Source organism: Lactuca saligna, chromosome 7 (genome assembly GCF_052625555.1).
Source record: "Lactuca saligna cultivar CGN05327 chromosome 7, ASM5262555v1, whole genome shotgun sequence".
In the NCBI taxonomy this organism is placed as follows: Eukaryota; Viridiplantae; Streptophyta; class Magnoliopsida; order Asterales; family Asteraceae; genus Lactuca; species Lactuca saligna.
This window is the reverse complement of record NC_136423.1, coordinates 91,014,923-91,037,714: the sequence shown is the minus strand read 5'-3', so window position 1 is coordinate 91,037,714 and position 22,792 is coordinate 91,014,923. Positions and strand designations below refer to the sequence as shown.

Sequence of the window (22,792 nt, the reverse complement as noted above, 5' to 3'; positions counted from 1 at the left end):
ACTTGTGAAGTACACGAAGCAGCACCTATGTACTCTGCTTCGGCTGTTGAGAGAGACACACATGTTTGTTTCTTGTACTGCCAGCTAACTAGTTTTCCATCAAGGAACTGGTATCCTCCAGTTGTCCTCTTTCGATGTAGATTGCATCCAACCAGATTAGCATCAGAAAAGGCTTGAACAAAGAATCCGTATTTTGTTGGATACCAGAGACTGAGAGACGAGGTTCGCTTTAAATAGCGAAAAATATTCTTTACTGCCACCATGTGAGGTTCTCAAGGATTAGCTTGGAACCTGGCACATTGAAAGACAGAAAACATAATGTCCGGTCTACTAGCAGTTAGATACATGAGAGATCCTATCATTTGATGACAGAGAGTCATGTTAACAGCAGGCTTTTCCAGAGATAGTGTTAACTTAGTGCCAAACGCCATAGGGACCTTCACCTTCAAGTCTCCCGTCATACCAAATTTTGCCAATAAATTCTTCGTGTAGGCCTCCTGTTTAATAAAAATACCTTCTGGGCCCTATCTTATATTCAACCCAAGAAAAAGTTTAATTGGACCCATTACGCTCATTTCAAATTTAGTCTCCATCAGCTTCCTGAATTAAGCTATTAAGTTGGGATTCGTGGAGCCGAAGATGATATCATCAACATAAATCTGAACTATCATTAGATGTTCGCCTTCTTTCTTGCGAAAGAAGGTTGGGTCAACCGAACCTTGTTTGAATTTACACATTTTTAGAAAGCGAGTTTGTGTATCATACCAGGCCCTTGGTGCTTGTTTCAGTCCATACACAGCTTTATCTAACAAATAGCAATGATCAGGGTATTTCTTATTCACAAACCCAGGTGGTTGCTCAACATATACAGTTTCTTCTAGTTCTCCATTTAGGAAGGTAGATTTTACATCCATTTGAAAGACTTCGAAGTTTTTATTAGCAACAATGCTAGAAAGATTTGAACTATTTGAACTGATTCCAATCTGGCTACAGGAGCGAAGGTCTCCTAATAGTCTATTCCTTCTTCTTGGCAATATCCCTTTACCACTAGCCAGGCCTTATTCCTAATAACATTGCCTTCTTTATCCATCTTGTTCCTGAAGACCCACTTCAATCCAAAAATAGAAGCATTCTTTGGTGTGGGTATTAGTCTCCAAACTCGATTGTGTTCAAACTCATGGAGTTCATCTTGCATTGCCTGTACCCAATCAGCATGATCAAGTGCAGTGTTGACCGTTTTTGGTTCGATTTTAGAAACAAACAAATTAAACATGCATAATTCAACGTGAGAGAATAATACAGTTTTCTTCGTTTTCAGTTGAGACCATGTGAGAAACCGTTCAGATGATTCACCAATTATCTGTGTTTTAGGATGACCCTTAGTCCATTTTGTGAGAGGAGGGTAGTTCGGGTCATAAACAAGATCCAACTTTGCATTAATCTCTTCTTCAAATTCTGATTGATCGTCTTCGTCATTTGTATTTCCATTCTCCCCTCAAATGGAGAAGTATATCCCATGTCAGGTTCAGGAGTCTCTCCCTTGGTTGGAGTAGGACATTCTATTTCAGTTGGAGAAGGGTTCTCCCCGTCGATTGTACCATCATGAGTTAATGTTGGATGCTCCCCCTCGATTGGCATTTCGGCTGTGTGGGTTATAGATGGACCCTTCCCTTCGAACATTGAGCTTTTGTTTGGAGGATCTGTTGAGGGTTGACCTTCAGCTGGTTTCGAAGGATCTTTTTCCATTTCTTTTGCAACTTTATCGATAATCTTCTTCAGATGGTCGATTTTGTTGTCTGCTGCTTTCGCCTCAGAGAGTATGGCATTCTCTGGTTCGTCGAACAGCCATATGTATTCTTCAAAGAAGTTGGAAATAGGATCTGAGACTTGACTCGATTCTAGAAATATTTCCCCAATGACACTCTCAGTTGTCTGATCTTTCCTCATGTAGTTGTCATCAAACGTTACGTTGTAGGTTTCTTCAATATGTTTGGAGTGTTTATTCAAAACCCTGTAAGCCTTTGAAGTTAGTGAATAGCCAAGAAAAATTCCTTCATCAGCCTTGACATCAAATTTTTTTCGGTTCCCTTTGGAGTTAAAAATGAAGCATCTGGAACCGAATACATAAAAAAACCTAACATTGGGCTTCCGGTTGTTCAGAATTTCATACGGAGTGATGGCGAATCACTTGTTAAGTAGGGACCGGTTCTGAGTATAGCATGCAGTAGCAACTGCATCAGCCCATAAGTATAGAGGGAATGAAGCGAAGCTTAGCATTGTTTGGGCTGCGTCACACAGGGAATAGTTTTGTCTTTCAACAATTCCATTCTGTTGTAGGGTATAGGGAGCTGAGAAGTTGTGAGAAATTCCCTTTTTAGCTAGAAAGTCTTCGAACTCTTTATTCTTGAATTCTAGCCCATTATCGCTTTGAATGTTCCTTACCACCTTTCGTAGTTGAAGTTCAACTTGCTTGATGAAAGCTTTCAGCTTTGGAGTTGCCTTTGACTTCTGTTTAAGAAAGAATACCTAGGTTAAACTTGAAAAATCATTTACTATAACAAGAATGAACTTACTACCACCGATGCTTTCAATAGCTGAAGGTCCACATAAGTCAATATGTAGAAGTTCAAGTGCTTCAACGATTTTGGTATTGATACGTGTTGGATGGCTCTCTCTGCTCTGTTTACCCATCTCACATGCTGCACACAGGTGTTCCTTATCAAACATGTTGCACCATCTTTCATCAGAATTTGCCTTAGACAGCAGACAAATGGCTGGTTTTCCTTTAATTGGACTGAGTTTTAGGGGGTACATCTCTCCTTTACATTCAGACTTCAACAAGACTCTTTTGGATTGCTTTTCGACAATTTATGATCCTTCATCATCGAATGAGACTTTCATCCCATACCCATAACCAATTGAGATACACTAATAAGATTGTGCTGCAATCCTTCCACGTATGCCTCTTTTCGAATTGTTCGCTCTCTGTTGGTTATCATTCCATATCCTTTGATTGTTCCATAAGAGTTATTTCTATACTTCACACATTCACCATCCTTAAGGAATCGAAACTCCCTTAGCTCTTCCTTTCTCCCTGTCATGTGATGTGAGCAGCCACTGTCTATGTACCATTTGTCATCGAACTGCTCGTCACTTATAACCTACAAATTTAAGCAGATTTAGGAACCTGGTGAGTTTTTCACAGAAAAAGGAACAACAACAGATATATCGACAAGATAAGTTCTTTTTATGAGTGTGGTTTCGTCTTTTCTTTTGATGGTGTACACTGTTATTTTATTTTTATCTTGTTTAAATTGCAATGTACCAGATGGTGTTTTGACAGTTGGAATCCTCCTTTGATCCCTAGGGTTAGCTTCCTTTTTATTATTATAGATGTCTGCTTTAGAATTAAGTTTTCCTTTCCCTTTAACATCCTTTGTTGAGTAAGGTTTCTGTTGGGAAGAACCGAAACTTGACCTTCGGTTCTTAGTCTTGGTGTTTGGACCGAACCATGAAGTTCGGTTCAGAACTCTGTTGTTGAAACCGAAACTGGATGTTCGGTACTATCCTTTGGAGTCAGAACAGAGACTGGATTTTTGGTTTTAAGCTCTAGAATAGTAAGAGTTGGGACTGAAGTTTTTCTTTCTTTTGATCTCTGGTTTGTCATTTTCTTCAGCATTTGCTTCTTTCTTCGAGGGAACATGGTTAGGGTTTTGAGATTGCCAAAACCTTTTTCTCTCATTCAAATTCTTCATGTATCTCTGCTTTCTTTGGCGTTTCTGTTCAACCAACTCCTTTTGAGATTTATGAATGTGGAAGCTTGATTTTGGCATCTCCTTTTTAGCTTCAGTTGTGTTGGTAGATACATTGGGTGTGTTCTTCGTTTCGTCTGGTATCTCTTTTTTCCCACTTGAACTTGGCTTGTTAAAGCTTGAGGGCTTGTTGATTGGTTTGGAAACATATGTACCCTTTACCCTCCATGAGGTTCGATCTGATAGACCAACGGTCTTGTCTGCATTATCGATAGGAGCAGACCAAAAATAATTCTCACACCCTTCAACATTGTCTTTGTCAACTAGGATTTTTAGTTCTGCTGTTTGTTTTCCAATGACCCATGTGACAACATAAACCTGATTTGGTAAGGTTTGAACCTTCTGGTAAACCAATGCCTTCTCTTTGAGTTTATTTGACTTATCCCTTGATAAACGTTCATATTCAACTGAATTTTCGGATATAAGGGGTTGGTCGTTTTCGCTTGTCAAGAACTTAGAGCAATCAACTTCATCTTCCACCGAAATTTCACTCATCTCACTCTCCTTATCAAATTCATACGTATTTTCTACATTCATTTTATGTTCGGTCATTAATTTTGAGTTTGAGGAGTCAAATGATTGTGAGGTCTCTGTCTTAATTTGCAACTTATCATTTTCATCTAAGAGCCTTTTAAACATGGATTTTTGTTCTTTTGAGTCAATGAAAGACTCAATTTTGTCTAGACCAATTATATAAGTGGCAAAAGTCTCTATTGAGGATATTATGGATTCATATTCAGCAACGACCTCATCTTCCTTAAACTCAAGCAAGGGTAAGATCATATTAATAATCTTTTTCCCTATTTCACAATCTAAATGCAATTGAGTAATATTAGTATATAGATGTTTAGCAACTAAGCAAACAATATTTTTTTTGTTTTAAAAACTTCAAATTGTCTCTTTGTAAATAGATAATCTCATCCCTAGCCCTAGTTAACTCTGTCTCCTTCAGCTCAATCCACATGCGTCTCTCCTCACTCTTCAATGACTCCCTACTGAGTTGCTCAGTTAGGTTAGAGTTCGTTAAGGGAGTTTGCATGAGACTAATACTGAGATTAGTGAATTTAAATTTAAGTTCGTTTAATTCTTCTTTGTAATTTGTGATGGGAACTTTAAGAGATTCGAGGATGGATTGTACCTTTTTGATCAACCGATCGTAGTCTTTAATCTTTTCATTCATGGACTTTGCTGCAAAACACTTGTCCTCCTTCAAGTTCGGCTCCTTACGCTTGTCTTCTGTTGGTACACCTGCAATCACCATCAAGCACTTCCCAGCTGAACTGTTAACTTCCCCTCTTGCCACATATGTTCTACCATGCGTAGGCTTGCTCACTTCTTCATCCTCATAGTCTGTTGACCATACTTCAATGCCTCCTAACTCATCATCGATCATATTCTCCTGCACAATCAAGATATACATAGAATTGTTAGCTGCCTTTCTTTTCTTTAGCTCTTCCAACTTTCGTGCATGATAGGCCTCATCATCTTCACCATCCTTTTGCTTTGCCATCTTTCGTAACATGCAATCTTTCGCAAAGTGATTCTTTCCGTGACAATAATTGCATTCGTATCCAGAATCTCCTACTAGCTTGCTTTCTTTCTTATCATCATCCTTTTAAGAGATTCGATTCTTCTTTCACCTTCTCGGAGCTGTAACTCCCTTGCCAGTTTCGGTTCTTATTGGCAGGAAATTTCCTTCTTGCAAACTTATTAGGGTTGGAGACGATCATTGCATATTCTTCACCTGTAAGATCACACTCAAACAAATCTGAGCCATCTTCTTCTTCTGTCACATTCTTCCCTTTTGAAATAAGGTCTAAAGAGCCTATGTCAGACACCACCTTTGATTTTTTTATTATAGTGCTTTCATGGGATTTTAAAAATCCCACCAGTTTTGCTAGCGAGTAAGATTTGAATTGTTCATGAGCCTTTACAGTTGAGACCACTGCCATCCACTCAGGTCTCAGGCCATTCATAAACGTGACTTTCTGCTCAATCTCCTTTCTTTCAATACCGTGCTTCATTATCTTGCTGAGCAGATGATTGGAGCAGTCAAACTTCTAAAGAAGAGTCTCCTCATGTTTTTAAGCAAAAGCACCAAACTCGGAGAATAACAAGGTTTGTATTGAGTGTTCTGGATCTTCATCAGTCGAATACAATTCTTTCAGCCTGTCCCATATTTCTTTCGCAGTAGTGCATGACGTAACCAGATGAAAGGTGTTGGCTTGTAGGGCAAATCTGATCATCCTCAAGGCATTAAGATTGCACTTCTTCTTTTCTTTTTCATCTTGTGAATCTTCTCTACGTCCACTAAAAGCTGATTGTACTCCTTTTAAGTCTTCACTGTCCTACTTGTTCCAGCATGAACAAACGGACCGAATGTAATAGCCTCCCAGATGAGATAACCATTATCTTCAGATCCAACCACGTAATCTTCAAAGTGATGTGCCCACACTTCATAATCTTGATTGTAAAGAATGGGAACTCTTGTGGATGATCCAATGCTATTCGAGATGTTGAAGGGATTGCTTTGAGAGTCTTCATGTGACATGATGATCTTGTGCTCTGGATCTACTAGATTCAGACTTGTAAACTTGAGATTAGGGTTTTATCAAACACTATAATTACGGTCGGCAGGTAGAAGACAACCTATATATATTTGATAAAAGCGAAAACCCTAATGAATTCTTCACACAGAAGGAATACGTATGAGTAACATAGTCTCCTGCTCTGATACCATTTGTTGGAATATAAACTCCTTAATGATCGTTAGATTCAAGCATACAAATAAAGATAAAGAACTAATGAACACAAGAATGGTTAAACTGATGTCGAATGATTAACTTCAACACCTCAAAAGAGCTAGATTAAGAACTTCAACTGTAGAAATGTTTAGGGTTACAAAGCAGCAAAGATAATAAATGACTATCGTATCTTTTAAGTCATACATGTATGCATTATATATAATACAATGTAACCCTAATCTAGAATCACGGTTGGACAGGCCCAAACCGGATATACAAAAGACTGGCCCATGACGGAACACATAATACTCAACAGTCATGATGAATTCATCACAAAATTCTATAATTTGGGAAAAAAGGGTAAATTTTGGATCAATTTATAATATAATTTAGAATATGGGCCAAAAGTGTAAATTTTGGATAAAATTTTTAATAAGTTTTGAAATCTAGGCTAAAAATATAATTTTGAATAGTTGGATGACATGTTGACCAAATAAAGGGGTTATTGAATACGATTATCGGTTTTTGAGAGTTAATTGAATAAAAGAAATATGTAAGGAGTAAATCAATTATGAGGCCAATATGTAAAGATTTTTTTACAGTTTTCCCTAAAAATTATATTGAAATATTTTTACTTACTCAACTATTGTCAGGATATTAATAACTTTAATAACATAGCGACTAATACTATTTTTATTGCTATATGTTATATTTTTTATAATTACTATAAATATTCAATAAAACTCGAATACCAGGTGCATGTTTTATTAATATTTTTAGGATTTTGTCCAATGTTTATAAGATCTATAGGTTGGTTATTTATGTCAAATTTATTTGTGGATATGGTCAACCAAATTAATTCTTGTTCAAGTGTCTCCCGCACACAAAAGGGTAAATATGTTTTTTTCATGACCATTTACTAAATTTTAGTTATGATGAGATATTTCCAACCATCGTTAAATGATGTTAGAATGGATTTGATTCGAATTATTAGCAAAGAGTCATATAGTTTTTTCAGATCGAACACTCATTACACTCCATTACACTATTTGGCTTCAGAAATTATTCTTTAAAGCATTATAAAAATTACCAAATGTTATTTCATCATTTATATATTTGGTATAATTATACAGAAGCATAATATACTCAATATGACATTTCGTGATCGCTCATGGATAATAATCAATTATTTAAAGAAAGTCAATGAAAGAGTCATGAACAATATGTTTATATATTATTTTTTTACGGTTATTGAATTTTTATTATTATGTACATTTCCAAACTAAAACACGAAACACAAACACTACCATAGTGACTTGGTGACTTGTAAAAAATTAAAGTTAGGATGACTTCATATCAAAATTCTTTAATTTGGAAAAAAAATGGTAAATTTTGGACCAATTTGTAACAAAATTTAAAATATGGGCCCAAAGTGTAAATTTTGGAAGAAATTTTTAATAAGTTTTGAAATCAAGGGTTAAAATATAACTTTGAAAGTTTGATGACCTGTTGACCAGATAAAGGGGTTATTGAATACGATTATCGGTTTTTGGAACTTAATTGAATAAAAGAAATATGTAAGGAGTAAATCAATTATAAGGCCAATATGTAAAGATTTTATTACAGTTTTCCCTAAAAATTATATTGAAATATTTTTACTTACTCAACTATTGTCAGGATATTAATAACATTAATAACATAGTGACTAATACTATTTTTATTGCTATATGTTATATTTTTTATAATTACTATAAATATTCAATAAAACTCGAATACCAGGTGCATGTTTTATTTATTTTTTTAGGATTTTGTCCAATCTTTATAAGATCTATAGTTGGTTATTTATTTCAAATTTATTTGTGGATATGGTCATCCAAATTAATTCTTGTTCAAGTGTCTCCCGCATACGAAAGGGTAAATGTCTTTTTCATGACCATTTACTAAATTTTAGTTATGATGAGATATTTCCAACCATCGTTAAATGATGTTAGAATGGATTTGATTCGAATTATAGGAAAAGAGTCATATAGTTTTTTCAGATTGAAGACTCATTACACTCCATTACACTATTTGGCTTTAGAAATTATTCTTTAAAGCATTATAAAAATTACCAAATGTTATTTCATCATTTACATATTTGGTATAATTATACAGAAGCATAATATACTCAATATGACATTTTGTGATCGCTCATGGATAATAATCAATTCTTTAAGGAAAGTCAATGAAAGAGTCATGAACAATATGTTTATATATATATATATATATATATATATATATTTTACTGTTATTGAATTTTTATTGATGAGATACAAATATCTAAGATCGTTTAGATCTTTCACAGGTTTGGCAAAACAATTCAAGTAAAGTAATAAACAAGAGATGGAATCAACCGTATGCTTAATTATTCAAATGATTCAAGCCTCAGCAGAGCTCCACAAAGAACTTCCGCTGTAGAGGCTTTAGGGTTTACAAAATTATAAAACAATGAAGACTGTTTGATTATCTCTAAAATCTTGCGTACTAAGATGCATGCAGGCATCTATAAATACTCAAACCCTAACAAAATAAGTCACGGATGGACAGGCCCAATCCGGATACAAAATAAGGCTTAGAGACGAGCCCAAGACGCAGCACCATATACCCAACAATCTCCTCCTTTGCGTCAATTGGGGCGAGACCTCACTTCGGCTTGCTTACACCTGCAGCACCAGCTTTCTTCACGGTCTTGAACAAGCATGGAATAATGGCCAAAAGTGTTTGTCGGAAGTGAATGTACCAATGGATAATGTCGTTGAAGTATTTCTTATCACTCTCCGAATTCTGCTTACACCGATTGATGATTCCGAGAACATGCTCCAAGCAGGAAGTGGTGTAAAGATGTTTGTCAGCCAAAGCAAATAAGCATTTCTGACCTTCTGCCCTGGTGAACATGACTGAGTTTCACTTTGGGTCAATCTTCCCCATCTGCATTCTATTTAAATCACTAGCAGAACCGATTGGAGTGATAGTAAGCTTCTTTCTAAGGACACCTGCAACTTCTTGATCCAACTTGGCAACCTCCAAAATATAGCACACCAACATCCTTTTGAAATGATCTATGATCGGCCCATATTCCATTTCATTGATGAGAAGAATGTTGTGCAGGATTATCCAGTCATGAGGATTTAAATTGGGAAGATCAGCTAGAGAGATGGCATGCTCGGTTTTGTCGGATCCTCTCAAGACCTTGAATCTGACATTAGTGAAGTTACCCTCCCGAACGGGTTTGAGGACCCGAACGTTGATAATCTTCTGTGCGCTCCACGTCTGATACTGAGGTTGAGCTGTCCTCAGATAGAAGTTTATAAGTTCCCTATCAACCTTCGGGTGAGGATGAGGGACTTCAGCTATGTGGGCGAATGTATGAAAGATAAAAGCTTTTCGGGTCAGGGGCATGTCAAACTGAGAATCAACCGAATTCACCCGGTCCAAGGAGATCACTGGTTCGAGCCAAAGGGTGCTGGGAGACTCGATAACTTCTTTAACAAGCTCTTCAAAAGTCCAAGGAGGAAATAGAGTTTTTCTGCTTTCGAGGAGATCATGAGCCTCCTTTACCTTCCTCTCATTGGCTTCAGACTCTCTAGCAATCCGAGCATTTTCATCAAGCTCCTTGTCCCTGGCCTACTTCTTCAGAATGCTGGGAATCATTTCTTTGTCCTCACTTTCATCATTATCATTAAGAATCTGTTTGTCTTTGCTTTGAGAACTCAAACTTGATGTAAGAACAGTTGTTGGTTTGGGTGCTCTAGGAGGAACTAGTGAAGAAACTGGGAGTGATTGAGATTGAGCTCTGGGAATCAGAGCAGGTTGAGATTGAGCTGTGGCCTTCTTTTCTCCCCCTTGTTTCGAATGTTCCACCTGCTCAGGAAGCCCTTCAATTCAGCTGAGCAAGGCAAGGGTAGGAGCAAGCTTCTCTGCAAGAGTTCGCCTCACCGAGTAGTTAAGAATCGGGTCATGGGCTTCAATAATGTTGGAGAGAGCCCCATGAACATCAGAAACACAACACTTAACCACAGATTTCTCAGACCGAAGAGTATCGATCTCCTTCTCTGTTTGCGAGAGCTGATGAATTGCTAGTTGGAGGTCGGAAGTTTTACGAGCAAGTTCATCTTTTGTAGTAGAGTTTGAGGCAAGTTTTTGTTGAAAGCTGAGCAGACGATTAGCAACAGAAGACTGAAAGGATTGATTGTCGTCTTTGAGGGTTTGACGGAAGTTGGCAAAGTGTTGTTTTTCTGTTTCTAGTGAAGTTACCAACTTCTCCACAACCGTGCAAACCGTTTTGGCATTAGTTTCGGTTGCCCCCTGCAAAGACTCCATAAAAATGTTAGCGTCTTCAAATAGTTTTTCGACTTTTTTGGTCGCTGCAGCACAAGCCTTTGTAGAGTTGTCAATTGTAGCAGCAGTTGAGCTAATTGAGGCTTCATGTGCTTTGGTGAATGTTTCCACCATCCCCTTAATGGCGGCCTCCGAGATGTGAGATTTTGAGGTAGAGGAGGAAGCCACGAGATTATCAATCTTCTCGTGGAGTTCCTTGATGTGCTTTTTGGTGATAGGAGCATCATCATCATCATCACTTTGAACCTGGTAGGGCTGTAGTATATGGAATCGAAGGTAATATCTTCCCCTCCCATAAAGGTTTCGGTTTCAGCGGAGTGAGTGGGAGATAAGGATGTAGCGGATGGTTCGGTAGTGGAAGTAGGTTCGGGTGCTGAAGTAGGTTCGGGTGTAGGTGTATGTTAGGGTGCTGAAGTATGATCCCCCGTATCAGATACGTTGGTTCGAACTCCAGTGGTTGTTGTAGTGGCTTCAGAAAAATGGGTGGTGGTATAGGAATAGATGTGGGTGGAATGTGAGTAGAGGTAGTTATGGGGGAAATAGAAATAGAGGAGGTTATGGTGGGAATGGAAATAGATATGGTAATAGGTGGAGAAGATATAGGTTCAGTGACAATAGGTACCTCATGAATGGGAGAAAGGGGAGGAGAGTCGCCTCGGATCGACTCTTCAGAGTCTGAACTTTCAGCATCTGAATCACTCGAAGAAGCGAGAACCAGTTTACGTTTCGGTTGTGTTTTCTTCTTCTTCGGTGGAGGAGATAGGGCCGCTTTTGACAACTTTCGCTTCTTAGGGGTAGGGCCTTTCACCCCTTTTGCAACCTTCTTGATTTTCCCCTTCTCTGGTTTCTTCCCCCTTGTGGCCGGTTTGTCTGCGTCGTTAATGGACTGAATCATCTCAGGTGTCAACTCTCTCGGACCCGAAGGAGGAAACTCCTTGTAAGTCTTGAAGATCCTGCTCTCCTTGGATACACCGGCGGACATGGACTCTGGAATTGATCCAACAAAAATGAATTTGGAGGAATCAGTCACAATGATCTTGGTGGTATGAAACACACCAATTGAGGAGAGAGGAGAGTTGACCACTGTAGGGACATGATATTTGTCCATGGCCCATTTGGTGATGATCGTCCAAAACATGGCATAAGATATTTCAGTGTGCCGAGAGGTTGAGCCAAGGCTTTGAATCAATTGTTGCCACAGGACCGAACAGTAATCAAGGTTGATCTGAGTATACAGACCATAAAGGATGGTCATGAATAATCGGCTGGCCCCGTCTGAACCTGCACTTCTTTCAGATAAACCCTTGAAGAGGATTGTGAAAAATCCATTCCATTGAGGAGGAAGGCACGACTTCTTGAACTTTGACATCGTCGTAAGGATTTCTTTGTATCCCATGTTATAAAACATGGAAAAGAGTTGACTCATGGTGATTGAATCAGGGTTAACCCTCGATTCGTCAGGTTCACACCCTAAAAGCCAACAGAAGCGCTGCTTGGAGATGGAGGATTTGTTGTCGAGAATGTCGAAGTAGATCCGATCAACCGATTTGTCGTAGTGGGCGGTGGAGAAAACTTGTGGAAGACATTCCATCTGTACGATTTCAACCTAAGATAGTGCAAGAATTAGCGGAGAGTATTTGAGACACTCCACTATTGGATACATAAAGGCGTCATAGGATATTGGGTTGAGATCTATGACAAGGCTTTGCTGTGGTTGGATGGGAAGAATGGTTGAGCGGGAAGAAGTTTCATGAACATAAGAGGAATATGCCATTGTTAAACGCTTCAAAGAAGAAGAATAACAGTAGGAGAAAAAATTTTATATGGTTTGTGGGGTGCGATGAAGAGGAGAAATAGTCGTTGTGGAAACCTTTATATCGGTTATGGATAAGAGAGAAAAATCCGCCCCCAATTCTTCTCGGAACTCAGAACGGCGCTTGATGAGATTGAAAATTGACAGTTAGCATCTCCGAGGATTACGCATGAGAGAGAATATGCTTTTCTTTTTGCACGCGTGCCCGTCAAATCACTATTTGAGCCGTTACTTTGTCGGCTGAGTCAGCACCTTATCTGTTAAATAGTTATCATCAATAAAAAGAGGTAAGGGCTGATAAGATTCATAGCGAGTCCTTTCTGAGTACTTGATTAATCACCCAAGCTGCATAAGTGAAAGTAGTTGTTAAGGAACCGAACTAGACTTTTGGAAAATCAAAGATTTGCGTGCATAGAGTGTCAAAGATAAAGAAATAAAGCGATATTTCTGTAGGAATTTGTGATGTCAATATAGACACAAAACAATGGATCCCGGGCACGAATCTCTTTCTTCAAGGTCAAGAGAGGCCTTGAAGTGTTTGCTTGGTTTCCCGTTGAATTACCATCAGACACTTATTGAGAAGTGTTGAAAGGTTTCTTTTAAGTAGGCTAGTATGGGTGGCTTTTCGCTTCAGTTTAGACTTCCGGACCCTGACATATGACCGAAACCAAACGAAGTACCTATGAGACCAATGTGGTCTGTTGAACAAGTAGGTTCGGATTGTATTTGTCGTGACTTGTTGAACATGTTTGGTTGTGAAATCTCAAAATATTAAAACTGGATTCTATGGGAAGAAATGTCATGGTTAGTAACAATTTCATAAGAATCACACAGAAGAAATAGATTTCATTATGCAAATATGAATGTAATGATTTACCGTCATTTCATGGTAGGTTTTGAATTGTGGGTTTCACTTAGCACGTAGTGGCACGAAGCTAAGATCATGAACACAGAAATTGTATAACCATAAACCTCAGTGGTAATTTCTAAGAGTCTCAAGGGTTACGTATGTGAAGCGAGTAGGATGGAGAAAAGTATTGGAGATGGTGTAAAGAAACCAAAGTACCTCTGCTGTTAAAATAAGGACCAGGTAGATAACTCTTATCTCATGTGAGAAGAGAGTAAGGTAGATCATGATTAGAATAAATAGTAAAGCCTAATTGGGAAGACAAGGTTTGTATATACCAAGTCAGTAAGCCTAATATTCAGAATCATGTGAGGCTTTGGACACATATAACAGCATTCTTCTAGGGACACTTAACTAAGAGAGAGATTAAGAACCAGAATTTCCCCATAAAAATCTACACATGAACCTTAACGAAAACAAATAATAAAATAAACACACAAAACAACAAACAAAAAAAAAATTGCAACTGAACCCGAGCGTTCGGTTTATTTTGGTTAAAAAAATGAATTTGAAAAAGAAGAAGATTTGAAAAATAAGAGAAATGAAATTGAAAAGAAAGGATACAAATAGTGTACAACCAACGAATCTACCTTTAAGTGATAAGCGAAGACAAGAAAATGGGACCGAACCCGAAATAGACCGAGTGTTCGGTTTATTTCGGTTCCCATGTGAACCGAACCCGAAATAGACCGAGCATTCGGTTCATTTCTCTTCTAACTTTTTAGATTTAGGAAGTAGTTTTTGCTACTAATTCTGATTCCATCATACCTATCCCTTGTAGAATTTTATAGAAACTTGCTTTAGGAAGAGCTTTGATGAAGATGTCAGTCAGTTGATCAGTAGTGCGTACAAAATGAATCTCTAAGTTTTCGTCTTCAACGTGATCTTTAATAAAATGATACCTTAGTGCAATGTGTTTGGTTTTGGAATGTTGCACTGGGTTATGACAGATCCTAATTGCACTTTCTGAGCCACAATACAGTGGGATCTTTTTCATGTTGAGTCCATAGTCGCGGAGCTGGCTTTGGATCCAAATCACTTGAGAAGTACAAGAGGCAGCTGCGATGTACTCTGCTTCGGCTGTAGACAGAGATACACATGTCTGTTTCTTTGATTGCCAATTAACTAACTTCCCATCTAGGAATTGGCAGCCTCCAGAGGTACTTTTCCTGTCTAAACCGCAACCTCCAAGGTCTGCATCTGAGTAGGCTTGAACGAAGAAACCTGAGTTTGATGGATACCATAAACCAAGAGAGGTGGTTCGTTTCAGATACCGGAGTATGTTTTTCACTACAAGCATATGAGGTTCACGAGGATTTGCCTGAAATCTAGCACAATAACACACAGAGAACATTATGTCAGGCCTGCTAGTAGTAAGGTACATTAAAGAACCTATCATCTGTCGATATAACGTAATGTCGACTGTCGGGTTTTCCAAGGATGGTGTGAGCTTGGTGCCAAATGCCATTGGGACTTTAACTTTTGAATCTCCCATCATGCCAAATTTAGAAAGAAGAGTCTTAGTGTATGCTTCCTGGTTGATAAAGTTGTCGTCGGGTCCCTGTCTAATATTTAAGCCAAGGAAAAAGTTAATCGGACCCATTGAGCTCATTTCAAATTTAGTCTCCATCAGCTTTCTGAATTCAGCTGTTAAGCTAGGATTCGTTGAGCCAAAGATGATATCATCGACATAGATTTGAACAATCATAAGGTGGTTACCTTCCTTCTTACGAAAGAAGGTTGGGTCTACCGAACCTTGTTTAAATTTTGACATCTTTAAGAACTTGGTCAGTGTTTCATACCATGCCCTAGGTGCTTGTTTCAGACCATAAACCGCCTTGTCCAAAATATAGCAGTGATTGGGGAATTTTTCATTAACAAAGCCTGGAGGTTGCTCCACGTATACCGCTTCTTCAAGTTCTCCATTCAGAAATGCGCACTTTACGTCCATTTGGTAGACATCAAAGTTCTTGTGTGCAACATAAGCCAGAATATTCGAACAGATTCCAGCCTGGCTACAGAAGCAAAAGTTTCCTCATAATCAATTCCTTCCTCCTGGCAGTATCCTTTGACCACGAGATGAACTTTGTTTCGAATAACATTGCCTTCCTTGACCATTTTATTTCTGAATACCCATTTAAGATGAAAAACTGAGGCATCTTTGGGAGTTGGAATGAGGCGCCAAACCTTATTTCTTTCGAATTCGTTAAGTTCATCTTGCATAGCTTGAACCCAGTCAGAATGATCAAGAGCGGAATTCACTATCTTCGGTTCAACTTTTGAGATGAAAGAGTTATACATGCAGAACTCCACTTTGGAAAATAGAGATGTTTGCTTTGTCTTCAGTTGAGATCGGGTCAAAACCTTTTCAGAGACATTACCCACTATCTGGGATACAGGATGATCTTTTGTCCACTTAACAAGAGGAGGGTAATTTGGATCATAGGATGGATCCAATTCAACATTCACCATTTCTTCTAATTCAGATTGGCTATCGTCATCGTAAAACATATCAGAAGTCTCCCCATCGATTGATGAGATTTCCGGTGTGGCTGGTGTGTCTGGTACTACAGGACTTTCGGGTGTTGTGCTTTCGAGCTGCGTTGAGCTCTCTGGCGTTGTTGAACCTTTGGGTGCTACAGTACCTTCGGGTGCTATAGAGCTTTCGGGTGCAGCATTACCTTCGGGTGCTATAGAGCTTTCGGGTGCAGCATTACCTTCGGGTGTAGTGAAGCTTTCGGGTGAAACAGTGCCTTCAGGTGCAGTGGAGCTTTCGGATGCAAAGGGAATAAAGCACTCCCCCTCAACTTGTGAGCTTGGCTGTTTTGAAGAAGATACATTCTCCCCCTCAACTGAAGCGCCTTGCTGAGGAGGTTTGTTTGGAACTTGCACTCCTTCATCCATTCGTTTAGCGGCATCTTCAACGATTTGCTTCAGATGGTCAATTTTGTTGTCTGCTGCCTTGGCTTCCGAGAAAGTAGCATTCTCAGGTTCATCGAATAACTCCACAAACTGCTCAAACAAATTAGTAATCGAGGTCGTGACTTGACCTGTTTGAGCGAAAATTTCTCTTATTGCTTCCTCAGTATCCTTTATCTTTTTGACGTAGCTGTCATCGAAGGTCACATAATATGTCTCTTCTATCTTCTTTGAACGCTTATTTAAGACCCGGTATGCTTTTGAAATAAGAGAGTATCCCAGAAAAATCCATTCATCAGCTTTAACGTCGAACTTGTTACGATGTTCTCTAGAGTTGAAGATGAAGCATCGTGAGCCGAATACATGAAAGAATTTAACATTCGGCTTCCTGTTGTTGATGATCTCATAAGGAGTAAGAGAGAAACGTTTGTTGAGATAAGACCTGTTCTGCGTAAAACATGCTGCAGAAATAGCATCGGCCCAGAAATATAAAGGTAAAGAAGCGAAACTTAGCATCGTTCGGGCCGCCTCACACAAGGATCGGTTTCGTCTTTCGACGATTCTATTATGTTGAGGTGTGTAGGGAGCTGAGAAGTTGTGACTGGATCCTTTTTATACCAAAAAGTCTTCAAATTCTTTGTTCTTAAACTCCAGTCCATTGTCGCTCCTGATATTACGAACGAATTTTCTCAGTTGCACTTCAACCTGCTTAATGAACATCTTTAGCTTATGAGTAGCCTCATATTTGCGCTTCAGAAAGAACACCCATGTAAATCGTGAAAAGTTATCAACGATAACAAGAATATACTTGCTACCGCCAATACTTTCGATTGATGATGGACCACACAAGTCAATGTGAAGTAACTTAAGTGGTTCAACAACTTTAGTGTTAATAATGGACGGGTGACTTTGACGACTCTGCTTCCTCATCTCGCACGCAGCACACAAATGTTCTCTATCATACTTGAGCAATGGAAGACCCCTGACATGACCTCCTGTGACAAGCTTGTTGATATCTTTGAAATTGAGATGTGAGAGCCTTCGGTGCCACAACCAGCTTTCGTCAGAATGAGCTTTAGATAGAAGACATATAGTTAGATTTCCTTTGATTGGTTTGAGATTGAGTGGAAACATTTCTCCTTTCCATTCTGATTTGAGAATCACTCTTTTTGTTTTCTTCTCGATGATTTCAGAGCCTTCATCATCAAATGACACCTTGAGACCAGTACCTCCCACCAGTTGAGATACACTGATAAGGTTATGCTGTAGCCCTTCAACGTATGCCACCTTTCTTATAGTGAAGTCACCATTGGTTATCATCCCATAACCATTTATCGTTCCATAAGAATTGTTTCCGAACTTGACATTTCCACCATTTGGAAGAGATCGAAATTCCATTATCTCTTCCTTTCTTCCTGCCATGTGACGTGAGCAGCCACTGTCAATATACCATTCTTCGTCGAACTGCTCATCACTAATAGCCTGCAAAAATCAAGCATATTCAGGAACCCAAAGTTTCTTGGGTCCACGTGAGCCTTTCACAAGAACAGGAATAGTAAGAGAAACATCAACAAGAAATGTTCTTTTTATTAATGTTGATTCATTTTTCTTAATAGTGAATACTTTAATTTTGTTAGAATTTGTTACAATCGATTTGGATTCAGGTTTTGGCGTTTGGGACTTGGACTGCTTTCGGTCAATCATGATAGAGGAAATCTTCATTTTTCCTTTCATATCTGTTGAGGATTTCAGATTTTGAACTGGAACATAGTTGGGTTTAGAATGAGAGGAATCAGAATGAGATAGTTTGGACTGTGAAAGTTTCCTGACTTGAGGTTCCAAATGACCCTTTTGGTTTAGGTCATTGGAGGGACCAACCCTTGAACTTCGGTGGCTTTTACTTTTGGACCCGAACATGTGCTTTCGGTAGCTGTTATTCTCTGAACCGAACCTGTCCCTTCGGTTGTTATTCCTCTCTGAACCGAACCTGTCCCTTCGGTTGTTATTCCTCTCTGAACCGAACTTGTCCCTTCGATTGTTATTCCTTTCTGAACTGAAGTTGTCCCTTCGGTTGTTATTCCTCTCCGAATCGAACCTTTGGTTGTTATTGCTCTCTAGCTGCCTGAAAGCACTTTTCTCTGACTTTGAATTCTTGTCATGATAAGAGAAATGAGCGTTTTGAGATTGCCAAAATTGCTTTCTTTCTGAGATTCTTTTTGTATCTCAGATTCCGTTGCTGCTTTTGATCCTTCACTTGTCTCGGCTGTTTGTGGACGTTAGCGTTTTGCTTCTGCTTCTTCTCAGTTGGTTCACTTTTCATAGATGATGTTTGGCTTGTGGAAGAGAGTTCTTCTACAGGCACGTCTTTTGTTCCACTTGTGCTTGGCACGTCAAAGTTGTCAGGCTTGTTCAATGGTTCTGGTACATATCTGCCTCTGGTTTTCCAGGACGTTCGCTCAGATAGACCAATTGTCTCATCAGCATTATCTATGGGAGCAGACCAGAAAAACTCATCACAACCATCTGTGTTATCTTCGTTTACTATGGCAGTGAGTTCAGCTATTTGATGTTCGGTTACTCCTGTTACATTATATACCTGATTTGGTGTTGTTCTCACCTTTTGGTACACAACAGCCTTTTCCTTAAGAATTGGGGACTTATTTTGTGACAAACGAGCAAACTCCACAGAATTTTCAGAAATAAGATTTTTGTGGTTTGTAGGTTCGCTTTTGACAAATCTGAACAGTCGACTTCATCCTCTACAGAAATTTCACTTATGTCATCGTCCTCATTAAGTTCCAATGCGTTTTCAACATCGATTTTGTTTTCCGAACTTAGGTTGGCACTCAATGAGTCAAATTTTTGTATGGTTTCGGTCTTGATTTTCAGTTTATCATTTTCATCCAAAAGATCTTTAAGCATGTCTTTATGGTCTTTGGACTTTATAAAAGATTCGATTTTGTCCAGACCATACATATAAGTGGGATTCACATCATCAGATGAAACAACACTTTCGCAGTTATATGCTTCAGCATCGATTTCATCCTCCTTAAACTCAAGGAAGGGCAGAATCGTGCGATGAATTTTCTTCCCTATTTCACAATTTAGATGCACTTGAGAGATGTTAGCATAAAGACGTTTAGCAATCAGACAAAAAACATTTCGCTGTTTTAAGAGTTTTAAATTGTCTCGTTGTAAATAAATGTTTTCATCCTTCGACTTAATCAGCTCCGACTCTTTTTTCTCTATCCACATCCTTCGCTCCTTACTCTTGGATGACACCCTGCTTATTTGGTCAGTTAGGTTAGAATTGGTGACCCATGTTTGAGTTAAACAACTATCCAGATTTGAGATTCTTGAATTTAAGCTATTTAATTCTTTTTCATAAGATTTCTATGGGACTTTGAATGAAATGAAAAGAGATTGTACCTTCTTGATTAGTTAATCGAGCTCATTGATCTGCACACTAAGAGGTTTTGCCATGAAACATAAATCCTTTCGCTCCTTGATGTCTTCCTTTCCATCATCAATATTGTATCCCTTCATGTGAGATACATTAGTCACCATCAAACAATTCCCACTGCTTTCGTCACCTCTTGCGACATATGCCTTTCCATGTGAAGGCTTTCTCACCTCATCATCCTCCGAGTCAGTGGACCACACCTCCACGCCACCGAACTCGTCATCTGCTGCCGAACCCTGTACAATAAGAGCATTCATAGAAGAGTTAGAAGCAGCTTTCTTTCTCTTGATTTCTTCAAGCTTTTTCATCAAGAAAGCCTCTTCATCTTTCTCTGCCGTCTTTTTCAGAACACAATCCTTAGCATAATGGTTCTTTCCTCCACAGTAATTGCAGCTAACACCCGAATCTTCTTCAACTTTCGCCTCTTTCTTCAGTTCCTTTGTCTTCGGCTCCTCTCTAACCTTTTTAGAACTATAGCTTCCCTACCAATTTCGATTCTTATTGATAGGGAACCTTTTCTTGATGAACCTCTTGGGATTAGACACCATCAATGCATAATCCTCTAAAGTAAGATTATAGTCTTCCAGGTTCAGACCATCATCTTCCATTGCATTCTTGCCCTTTGATAGGAGGGCCAAGGAACCCAAACTTGAGACCACATTCTTTTCTTGCATGGCAATCTTTTCTTGGGATTTCAAAATTCCCACCAGTTTTGCCAATGAATAAGACTTGAACTGTTCATGAGCTTTAACTGTAGACACGACAACTCTCCATTCAGATCTGAGGCCATTCGAAAAGGTGACCTTTTGTTCAATTAACTTCCTATCTATATCATGTTTTATCATCTTGGTAAGAAGATGATTGAAGCGATCAAACATATGAGTGATGGTTTCATAAGAATTATGCTTAAATTCACCAAACTCAGACAAAAGCAAAGTTTGAATAGAATGCTCCAAATCTTCATCTGTGGAATATAACTCTCGCAACTTGTCCCAGATTTCTTTGGCTGTACTGCAGGAACTCACCAACCTAAACGTGTCAGATTGAAGAGCAAATCGGATTAGTCTCAAAGCTTTGATGTTGCACTGAAACTTCTCCTTTTCGTCTTGAGCAACATCTTTCACATCTTTTAACAGATCATTATACTCTTTCTAAGTTTTAATGATTTTAGATGTTTTTGAGTTAGCAAATGGTCCAGACACGATAGCTTCCCATATAAGATATACATTATCTTCAGATCCGATGTCGTAGTCTTCAAAGTGATGTGCCCAAACTTCGTAATCTTGGGCGTAAAGAATAGGAATCTTTGTTGTTGATCCAATGTTGTTTGAGATGTTGATAGGATTAGACTGAGAATCATCCATGCTTGATCATTTAACCTGTTTGCAAGATCAGACTTGTAATATATAATATTAGGGCAAAACGAGTAAATAATGAGATACGTCAATAATGGAGTGACTACTCAATAAATATTAGTTAATGCGGAATAAACCCTAATCGCTTCTTTCACAGAAGAGATGTGTATGAATTACACCGCCTCCTGCTCTGATACCAATTGATGAGATACAAATCTCTAAGATCGTTTAGATCTTTCACAGGTTTGGCAAAACAATTCAAGTAAAGTAATAAACAAGAGATGGAATCAACCGTATGCTTAATGATTCAAATGATTCAAATAATTCAAGCCTCCGCAGAGCTCGATAAAGAACTTCCGCTGTAGAGGCTTTAGGGTTTACAAAATTATAAAACAATGAAGACTGTTTGATTATCTCTAAAATCTTGCGTACTAAGATGCATGCAGGCATCTATAAATACTCAAACCCAAAAAAATAAGTCACGGATGGACAGGCCCAATCCGGATACAAAATAAGGCTTAGAGACGAGCCCAAGATGCAACACCATATACCCAACATTTATTATTATGTACATTTCCAAACTAAAACAGGAAACACAAACAGTACCTTGGAGACTTGGTGACTTGTAAAAAAACTAAAGTTAGCATGACTTGATATCAAAATTCTACAATTTGGGAAAAAATGGTAAATTTTGGACGAATTTTTAATAAAATTTAAAATCTGGGCCAAAAGTGTAAACTTTGGACCATATTTTTAATAAGTTTTGAAAGCTAGGCTTAAAATATAATTTTTGAAAGTTTGATGACCTGTTGACCAGATAAAGGGGTTATTGAATATGATTATCGGTTTTTGAGACTTAATTAAATAAAAAAAATACGTAAGAAGTAAATCGATTATGAGGCTAATATGTAAATATTTTATTATAGTTTACCCTATAAATTATATTGAAATATTTTTATTTACTCAACTATTGTCAGGATATTAATAACTTTAATGACTTAGCGACTAATACTATTATTATTGCTATATGTTATATTTTTTTATAATTACTATAAATATTCAATAAAACTCCAATACCAAGTACATGTGTTATGTATTTTTTTAGGAGTTTGCCTAATCTTTATAAGATCTATATGTTGGTTATTTATTTCACATTTATTTGTGGATATGGTCATCCAAGTTAATTCTCGTTCAAGTGTCTCCCACACACAAAAGGGTAAATATGTATTTTTCATGACCATTTACTAAATTTTAGTTATGATGAGGTATTTCTGACCGTCGTTAAATGATGTTAGAATGGCTTTGATTCGAATTATAGGAAAAGAGCCATATAGTTTTTTTCAGATCGAAGACTCATTACACTCCATTACACTATTTGGCTTCAGAAATTATTCTTTAAAGC

At 38.2% G+C, this 22,792-nt stretch overlaps 2 protein-coding genes across 2 annotated transcripts; both read right to left on the bottom strand.

The window, feature by feature from the left end:
- Positions 1 to 1,006: 1,006 nt before the first annotated feature.
- Positions 1,007 to 1,947, bottom strand: LOC145007120 (uncharacterized). The gene is made up of 2 exons (XM_078966108.1): positions 1,599 to 1,947; positions 1,007 to 1,494 (listed from the first exon to the last, which is right to left on the bottom strand). The coding sequence occupies exons 1-2, from the start codon at positions 1,945 to 1,947 to the stop codon at positions 1,007 to 1,009; spliced, it is 837 nt and encodes a 278-aa protein (XP_078822234.1).
- A 13,647-nt stretch (positions 1,948 to 15,594) lies between these two features.
- LOC145007119 (uncharacterized) lies at positions 15,595 to 17,994 on the bottom strand. The gene is made up of 4 exons (XM_078966107.1): positions 17,880 to 17,994; positions 16,544 to 16,829; positions 15,953 to 16,423; positions 15,595 to 15,778 (listed from the first exon to the last, which is right to left on the bottom strand). The coding sequence occupies exons 1-4, from the start codon at positions 17,992 to 17,994 to the stop codon at positions 15,595 to 15,597; spliced, it is 1,056 nt and encodes a 351-aa protein (XP_078822233.1).
- Between the last annotated feature and the right edge of the window lie 4,798 nt (positions 17,995 to 22,792).

What these genes read in the sequence shown, in the direction of transcription:
- LOC145007120 (XM_078966108.1), bottom strand. Translation starts at nt 1,947, where the DNA reads ATGAGGAAAGATCAGACAACTGAGAGTGTCATTGGGGAAATATTTCTA. An exon ending in TCCAACATTAACTCATGATG is followed by an intron (nt 1,495 to 1,598) that starts GTACAATCGACG and finishes TCTCCATTTGAG; the next exon opens with GGGAGAATGGAAATACAAAT.
- LOC145007119 (XM_078966107.1), bottom strand. Translation starts at nt 17,994, where the DNA reads ATGGCAGGAAGAAAGGAAGAGATAATGGAATTTCGATCTCTTCCAAAT. An exon ending in AAACGAATGGATGAAGGAGT is followed by an intron (nt 16,424 to 16,543) that starts GCAAGTTCCAAA and finishes TGCATCCGAAAG; the next exon opens with CTCCACTGCACCTGAAGGCA. An exon ending in TCCAAAGTGGAGTTCTGCAT is followed by an intron (nt 15,779 to 15,952) that starts GTATAACTCTTT and finishes ATGGGTATTCAG; the next exon opens with AAATAAAATGGTCAAGGAAG.